Source organism: Dreissena polymorpha, chromosome 2 (assembly GCF_020536995.1).
Source record: "Dreissena polymorpha isolate Duluth1 chromosome 2, UMN_Dpol_1.0, whole genome shotgun sequence".
NCBI lineage: Eukaryota > Metazoa > Mollusca > Bivalvia > Myida > Dreissenidae > Dreissena > Dreissena polymorpha.
This window is the reverse complement of record NC_068356.1, coordinates 2,140,092-2,149,845: the sequence shown is the minus strand read 5'-3', so window position 1 is coordinate 2,149,845 and position 9,754 is coordinate 2,140,092. Positions and strand designations below refer to the sequence as shown.

The following is a 9,754-nucleotide window of genomic DNA, read 5'->3' as shown; positions in this document are numbered from 1 at the left end:
TAGCTGATTTGATGGCAGCGCCTCCAAGAAAGACTACAACCTACTCGTGTCAATATGCTATCTATTATTATAAACACTCAGATTGTCATTCCAACTGACACCTACTTCCGCCTTTCTTTGTAATCCACAAGAATACTGCATACTGCATGACAGACTACCTCAAAAATTGTTCTTCCCGTCAGTTACAAGACCGTGGAATCAACTGCCAAACAACTTTGCTAAGGCTTCCAGCCTTGAGGGTTTTAAGAAAGGTACGGCGCGAAAATAATCAACCAATTGTTATGAACTATGTGAGCTTCTCTCGTTTGCTGATTATATAACCTCATAACTCCCCACGGAGGGTGGATTTTGAAGCTTATTAGATTCTTCCGCGCATGAGGTTGATGTATGTGTGCAGTCGGAGTTCGTCCTGACACACCTACCCAACTTACTTAACCCATTAATGCCAAGTGCAGTCTCCCATCCTTCTAAATTGGATCAATTTATTTCCACCATTAGGGATGTCTAGTATATTTATTTCTATATTGAGAATATTTCTTACAGAAATTCCTGTAAGCAAACAGCGCAGACCCTGATGCGGCGTCTCATCAGGGTCTACGCTGTTTGCCAGGCCTTTTTTCGAGACGCTAGGCATAAACGGGTTAATAAACTCACGAAGGTTGGGACTAATTTTTAATAACAGCTGTAATTTCAAGAGTTTAAGGTGTTACTGAAAGATTTTCAGTTTTGATGTGGCCTTGTGTTGTCTTTGGAGGTCGGAGTACCCAGCGGTAATCTCACCGTCCGGCATGGTGAACACCAACCAAATTCAAATGCTTCCGCGGAGGGTCATTGAACCTGAGTCGTTTAGATAATGAGCGCGTGTACCAACCACTGCGCTTACCGAACAACCAACAGTCAAAGGTATTTTATTGGTTCTAAATAAAGAGTCTTCCGTGCATAGCGACGCTCGCATCGATTAGTAGACTGCACGCATGATGACTTACTTTTTCAAACATTTTCTGCATAAAACATGCACCCAGAACTGTGGAAAATTCAACAACATAAAGCTATTATTCTAGAATAGTTTTTATGTAAAAACACGTATAAAGAATACAACATTACAAACATCGCAACATAAAGATATTAACAGAATATAAGAAACACAACTATCTTACTCTTAAGGACGTGTGCTGCAGTTTTAATGAAAATTTTGCAATACCTAGAATTTGATATTTTTTGTATTTAGCTAGAACCATCTGTTGTTGATAGAAACAATATAATAAAAATCATGGGTCACCGGTGTTATTCATTTTTATTCGCACTTGAACAACAAGCCTATTTCAGCACAAGAACAATTCATCAATAAGGTAATAACATAAAAACTTGAGTAAATTAATAAAAAAATGTTGAAAAGAACCTCTTTTTCTCACAAAATATATTATACTGATTTAATTTGACTGCAAATTTATTTATTTTCAAACAAGAATCGATTGATTCATGTTTTTTTTAATCAATTTTAAAACAAAAACAACAGAATTTCACTTCGAGGATGAATAATTTTTATTAATCAGATATTCTTTATAGTTAATCAAAGTTTTCCTATTTATTTTTAAGCATAACATGAAACGTAAATAACGATTTTGATTATATTTTTTATATAACACATATGCATTGATGGCATGTTTCAATATGTGACGATTCAATGAAAAATTGCATTATTTGAAGGAAGCTATCCATTTTAAACAAGTCGTACTTGCAACACAAACATATTCAGTTATAAGGAAGTATTGACTATTTTCCGTAATGAGATTCTTCTTGTTGTTACAAACATGCGATAAAAACGTTTTTTGAAGTCGCAGGAATGATGGTCGATTCTTACTGTGTTGTTTAGGGGCTTAAAATAAATTGTTTATCAATTTTCTAAACTTTATAATATTGAATTTCTCAGTATCATTCCCTTATTGAATATGCATTCTGTTTTTATTTGAATATCCGAAAAAGCATGCACTTATTGCGCAACCGGTGTTCCAGTCAAAACAAATTTGCATAAAACTAAACTGCCGCATACGTCCTGAACAGATGTTTTAAAATAATAAAAAAATATATTCACGAAATATAAAATATATTTATGATAAAAATTCAATATCTACGAATAACTAAACATGAAGCAACACATTAACTAGACATCAAAACAAAAGAGTCAGCCGAGAAAACAGCGTCTCTGTCGAAAAAAAAATGTTAACGATTTCAGCTTAACCGAAATGGTGCGCATGTATGTGGCGCAAAAGATCTTGCAATTCTGTCGCTTGTCCTTATACGGAGTAGCTTAAGGGTCGGGTCATGCCTGAGTTATGTTCGCATAAAGTGAAGGACGCCACAGAACATTACGAGAGCAGCCGTCGCCGTCACACCTGAAACGTGGCATGTGCATATGAACACTTGTTCATTTGAATACCTAGTCACATGTCACGTGCATATGAACACGAAGAAACTTGGCATTTGCATATGAATACCTCATACCGTGTCACGTGCATATGAAAACATAACAACATGACATGAGCATATGAACACTGACATCATGTCACTCGCATATGCGCATGAGCACCTTACACGTTATAAATGGCAAGTTTAGTTGTACCTAACAATATGTCACGTGCATGTGAACAGCTAGCAACACGTCGTGCCCATATAGACAGTTAGAAACATGTCACGTGCATACGTACAATCTAACAACACGTCCCTTGCATATAAACGGCTAGCATCACGTCACGTGCATAAGATCAAATAGAAGCAAGTCGATCCTAGTTGCCGTATTAGCATACCACAGGGGCTACTTTAATGCACAAATTTTGTCATACAAACGATTACTAGTAACTTTTAAAGGTTCGATTGTGTGACATATAGCGGGGAGTAACCCCGTCTGTCGCGCGGTAGACCAGAATTGTATTTTCCGCTAGTGAGGCAATCGGAGGGTAGTGTTTCAAAGTATCAGAAGTACTGGTTGTAACATACCCTGATTTTCTGCATCATTCTTTCATACAGATTCTTCAGCATATTTATTGTACAAGATGTCTGACCACTGCATGATTGACGAGACTAGTTGTCTTTACAGTTAAAATAACAACAAAATATGAGACGTGTTACCTGCTGCGCTGCTGTCGCACTCCTTCTGCACAGTCGCGGGACAGTTGGCGTACTGCGTGTTCTCGTCGCTTCCGTCGTCACAGTCGCTGCTGCAGTCGCACACAAACTCCTTTTGAATGCAGGTGATGCTTCCCTCCAGGCACGTGAAGTAATCCTGAGGGCATCGCTGAAGTAACCAAGCAACAATTTATTCTTATTAAACATGCTTTACATAATTCGGAAAGAATCTTGTACTGTTGCATAACGGAATTTATCGTGTACAGTTATGCAACTTAATCGAAATTTATGTTCGCACTCCGCTATATGCTAAACACACAAACATAAATGCATGCTACGTATACCTAAGATATTTCCTCACATCCAGTCCAAAATTCCAATTATAATAGTGTGTAACTTACGACGGCTGACATCGCACCCGCTTATATTCACGTCAAAATCCCACTTATAACTTTACGTAACAAACGACGGTCGATATCTTTCTTCTTACATGCTTCATGATCCCACCAATAACTGTGTGTTACCAAACGACATCTAGCATCTTACTTGCTTACATTCATTAAAAAAAAATCACTGATAACTGTGTGAAATAAATGACAGCCGACATTTTACCAGATTGCATATCGTTTGAAATCCCACTTCTACCTTAAAATCAAATTTCTACCTTAGAATTCTACTTCTACCTTAAAAGCCCGCTTCTACCTAAAATCCCATTTCTACTTTAAAATTCCGTTTCTACCTGAAAATCCCACTTTAACCTATGTGTATCAAACGAGAGCTGACATCTTAGTGGCATTCAATCCGTCCAAGATCTCGATGGTTAAAATGACAGCTTACATATGTTTACATAAATTCTATAGCGCTGCGAGTAAACAACAAAAGCGGATATCTTACCTGCACGTAATCCTCTCCGTATCCGAAGTTGTCGCCATCTGACGGGCATTCCTTCTCAGTGCACGCCGTCATTTCCAGTGCCTGACCGAAACAAGGCTCTCCGCCGTTGCTGGGCGCCGGGCTGTTACAGAAGCGCTGCTTTGACTTCCGACCATTACCGCACGTAACGGTGCATGCTGAGTAGCCGCCCCACTCACTCCAGGCGCCATTTACCGGTTCTACAAGAAATAGAAGCGTTAAGTGATTCATCTCGATCGACATTGCCATTAACGGGGGTTTGGGCAGCATTTTACATGTTGACAATTTACAATTGTTTAAGTTATACCAGGACTGGAAAATGAGAAATTTAAGGATACTTAAGTTTGTGTGATCGAAAAAGATAAAGTTCATTGTTAAAGCCAAGCATATCAGCTTAACATAATTATACCTCATAACTATCTTACATTATACTTCAAACCAATCCGACAATTGTACAATTACATCAAATCACTCCAACATTACAATACTTCTTATCTATACAGCATTTTCATACTTCATGTCTAAACGATATTATTATACTTCATATCATTCAATCCAACATTATTTTACTGTATTTCTGCTGTTCGAAATTGTTTTACTTAATATATATATATATACAACATTATTACTCTTCATATATGTACCCATTAATTTATAATTATACTTTATACTCATCCAACAATGTTATACTTTATATCTATCCAACATCATAAATAATTATGTTGGATATATATGAATAAAAATAATAATGGATAGATATGCAGTATAATTTTTTAATATACATCATATTTGTCAAACATGATTGTTGTTCATATCTAAAGAACACTATTCAACACTCAATCTATGACATATTAAAGTAAATTTAAAGAGATAATGTACTTTTCTTCCTTAAAATAAAACTAAATTGTTGGGAGACTTGGCATAGAAAAAAATAATACATGTACCGTTTTGAGTGACGAATTCACTGCATTATGTGTCATTTTTATACAGGTTCTTAATTTGTCTTTCATAGAAATATCCATGTGTTTTGCTTTTTAATAGTTAATTACTTGTAAATGGAAATGTTTAATGTCTCCATCATCCTCTATAATAGCAATAGGAGACAATTGATGTAAACTTATCGATATAATGTCAGCTTTCAAATATACACCCGATTCAAAGAAGGTACTTTAAAAGTAATCAATATAATTCATTTGTTGTGTGTGTTTTCTTTTCGAGGACCTACCCACGTATAAGGCCATGAGGTTGTTAAAATGTGTACATGGAACATTTGTATATTAAATGTAATTTTATGATCGTTTTCCTGAATTAACAATGTCGCGGTATGTCTACATTCATGGCAAGTGCTCAATGGCCGCAACCTTTCAAAAATGTATATACATGTATGTTTACGATGGAAACAGATAAAATCTTACGTCATGTTTCCCGATGTTGTTTGAAAGTGAATATGCTTCAACGGTATCTGCTGATAGTTTCATGTTCGAACGTAAACAAACACATTCAAATAAGTCACAGAACGTAGAAAATGTGTTTATATTTTTAAAGCGAGATTATACGAATGTTTATATGTGTTTAATTGTAATATATTGATAAAATATGTTACAATAAGACAAATCCGAATTTCATAAAATGAAGCAAAGACGTATTAGCGCCCCGAGCCGATTGTGACGTACATATTTTCCTACAATAACCGAAGCATTCGTCTTTGTATTAGGATCGGAGTTAGTGTTCGTGTGTCGTATGTTTAGATATCGTTGCAGGAATTTAAATAAACCGTTAAACTAAGTTTAGATTCACATCGTGCATGTATGGTATACATGCTGGCGAATTTGGCTGTACAACCGTTTTCATATTGCGAATTAAAAATCTGGCTTATTTCGCATTTTTCGACACATTTTCTTCTTAACTTTTATTTTAATTTATATTGAAATATATATATAATAAGTATTTTTACACATTTTATATAAATTCATAAATATGTTGGCAAACTCGTATAATCTCGCTTTAAGGGTGGGCTTCAGCAACTTTTCACCGCAATTTGTTAAAACGGCCACGACAGCGAAACATGTACTGCTGGTCACATAACCCCAAACCGGAACTCCAGTTTGCAGGGTTACATGCAGTCAGTTTGATACTTAGCACACATTGTTCAGTGCATGCTGCATAGGATTTGTAAAATGCATTGCAAATGGAATGTTTTTGTTTCAATTTGAAGGTATATTTGTAAGCAATAAGAAAAAAAACATTTTTGGTGCTCTACTTTTTCTGTTGATGGTTCCCGGCTATGAAAGTAGGTCAAACTAATTGAGCCCTAAATGGTAGCCTGCACAAATGTCAAAACCGGTGTGCCTATTCTAAGGTGAATATTTTGAGTTACAACGTATAGAATTTAATGACATCCAATTGTTAAAAAGATTATGCATTTATCTTTCCAATGATGTATGATGATATTGCTTGATCATGGTAAAAATTGATATCGAACTTGAACTATTTTATATGTAATATAGAAGGATATTAATTGCGCATGCGTTACCTGCTCGCGCAGGAAGACATTTTTTCTGGTCGTCTCGATCGAACTTTTTAGCGGCTGCAGTTATCGATTAAAAAAGGTTACGAAACACTATATTTGGCATTCGTATTCAGGGTCAAAATCGTTTCTGCTAGATCGCGTGTTTTTTCGTTTGTTCACAAATTAAAAAAAAACATGCGCTATGGTTAAAGAAGGATACATACATGAGTGCGAGCGGTAAAAAATATTTTATTTTTTTCCATTTTGAAAAAAATAGGTGCGGCAAATCCGACGACCAACATATCAAATTGGAGTGGCCTTAAATAAATTTTTCCATATTTTCTCATCTTTACATATATAATTGCTAAGCAGAGAATAACATACAGTACCTGAAGTTGTGGCTATTGGAGCCTGGGTTGTTGGTGGTTTTGTTCCTGGAGCCTGGGTTGTCGGTGGTTTAGTTGTTGGGGCCTGGGTTGTCGGTGGTTTAGTTGTTGGGGCCTGGGTTGTTGGAGCCTGGGTTGTTGGTGGTTTAGTTGTTGGAGCCTGCGTTGTTAAAGGTGTAGTGTCCGGAGCCTTAGTTGTTGTTGATATTGTTATTGGAGCCTGTGTTGTTGGGGGTATTGTTATTGGAGCCTGGGTTGTTGGTGGTTTAGTTGTTGGAGCCTGGGTTGTTGGAGGTGTAGTTTCCGGAGCCTTAGTTGTTGTTGATATTGTTGTTGGAGCCTGGGTTGTTGGTGGTATTGTTATTGGAGCCTGGGTTGTTGGTGGTATTGTTATTGGAGCCTGGGTTGTTGGTGTTGTGGTTTCTGGAGCCTTTGTCGTTGACAGTGCTTTAACGTAAAGGAAAATACATGATTCGATTGAAGATAAATTAAAGAAGAAATATCATTACAAATAAATAATTGTGCGTTTATTGAGAACATAAGATTTAAAAATAGGCAAGTGCACATAATTAGTATAATTTATACGACTTTTCTTTCGATTAGATATAGTTATTTACATTTGATTTTAGTCACCTGCTATTATAAGTTTCAAGACTTATTCATTGTGGACATCTACAATATTTGCAGAGTCATTTATATGCAAAATTAATGCTGTCATTCTAGACCATTTGAAAAAAACATCTGGTCATGCCACAACAATAAATTTACATCATTTTTCAAATTAATTTATTTAAGTTCTTTATTTTCAATCTTCATTTATACTAACCGCACACACATGTCAACCAAAGAACCTTAATAAAAAAACTCAGATATTAACACAAACTGTTTTCCAATTTAAAGTTATAGTATCCTTAAACATTTCCTGACTGGATCTAAACGGACGCCCACGCTTCAAAATCGTGTTTTCTTGCCTCACACTATTCAGAACATAAGCCATCGCAAAGTAAAGTTATTTAGTTGGGACTTTATTCTATTGAATAAAGTAGCCACTGAAAGTGTGTGCGTTACACTTCTTTTTTGTACCGAAACACAACAGACACAAGAACAGCAACCTATGCTCACAGCATAAGAAAAATTGAGTCGCGTTCTGAGACAAACTGTGCATACTGCATGTGCGTAAAGTGTCGTCCCAGATCAGTGACGACACTTTCCGCTTTTATGACATTTTTCGTTTAAATGAAGTCTCTTCTTAGCAAAAGTCAAATTAAGGCGTAAAGTGTCGTCCCTGATTAGCCAAATCTGACGACACTCTACGCACATGCATTATGCCCAGTCCTCTCAGTTAGTAGACATACGTCTTTAAACATGATTTAAAAAGCTGACATGATCTTGAAAAGGCAATGTTATTTATTGTCACCGAAAAGATGCTTAAATGGACTAAATTAAACAGAATATTTCACATTCAAATTATTTATAGTCATACCCTGATCACAGTTGATGCCTTGCCAGCCCGGTGAACATGCGCAAGAGTACGCGTTCTGAAGATTAGTGCACGTGGCGCCATTCTTACATGGCGCAGGCGTGCATTCGTTAATATCTGAAATAACGCTCGAATTAACATTATACTTATTAAAAACAGGGACAGAATATTATATAAACAAAACGTGTTTGAAAACTGAGTATGTTATAAGCATGCAAAACACAGAGACGACTTTGAAAATAAAAGGTAGCATGTGTATTTGTTTTGCCTTTACAATATTCACTGATATGTGATAACCATTATTAAACGAATATATTAACTTAAGAAAGGGAATACCATTTGAAACGCCATCGAATATCCATGACAATATCGAAGACTAGGTATGCAATAGCATTGTTATATATCGTTAAAGGAAAGTAGCTAAAAGGGAATGAAACAAGTATGTTCATTTTCAAATGATTTATAGTCATAAATCACCGTTCTTACACGGGGCATATGTGCATTCGTTGACTACTAAACGATAAACACCACAAACAGCAATGTCTCAAATAATCAGCGTGCCAACATTATTTGTTTAAAACAAACTGTATTGATACAGAGGATACAATGTGTATACCTTATCCTTGTTAGCGTTAAATTGAACCAGCAAAAAGACATTACCTGCAAGGGTAATGGTTACCAAATGTTAAGCGAAGAATGCGAACCCGAATACAAAAGTTGCATTATCTTTGCCTTGTTAATCCGGCAGATCTGTTCATGAATACGCCTAACAAACCGATGGAGTGTAATAAGTATGGTCAGTTTACTGGTGTACATATGTATTCATATGTTTTCACCTACCCTGATCACAGTTAGTTCCCTGCCAGCCAGGTACACAAGTGCACGAATACGCATTCTGAAGGTTGCTGCACGTGGCACCGTTCTTACACGGGGCGGGCGCGCATTCGTTGATATCTGAAATAGCGTTTACATTCCATTCTTTGTTTTAAAAAATATCGCTTATATTACATTTAACTTATTGGACGAATGGCTTAAATATTATATTTAGCAATAATTGTCTAAAATCAGTGTTCATTTCAACATGTGAAACAGATTGATGACTTAGAGCGCAAAACAGAGCCTATGCATTTGTGGTGACTGTACAATATTTACCAAAACGCGAGAACCATTATTTAAACAATTTATAAAGTTTCGAAATGTGAATGCAATTCGTTACGCCATTGACTTGCATGACAAGATGTAATAATCATAATATGCCACTCATTTACAGCCTGTTTTTTGAAGATGCTTTGTTTAATTTTGTAAAAGGAAAGTAGCTAAAAGGGAATGACACAAGTATTCTCA

General features: G+C 36.0%; 1 protein-coding gene across 1 annotated transcript; it reads right to left on the bottom strand.

Annotated features, from left to right (window-relative positions):
- Positions 1-2,251: 2,251 nt before the first annotated feature.
- LOC127865518 (integumentary mucin A.1-like) lies at positions 2,252-9,387 on the bottom strand. The gene is made up of 6 exons (XM_052405365.1): positions 9,381-9,387; positions 8,414-8,527; positions 6,934-7,377; positions 4,018-4,235; positions 3,127-3,292; positions 2,252-2,393 (listed from the first exon to the last, which is right to left on the bottom strand). Exons 1-6 carry the CDS (start codon positions 9,385-9,387, stop codon positions 2,332-2,334), a joined length of 1,011 nt encoding a protein of 336 aa, XP_052261325.1. The 3' UTR covers positions 2,252-2,331.
- Between the last annotated feature and the right edge of the window lie 367 nt (positions 9,388-9,754).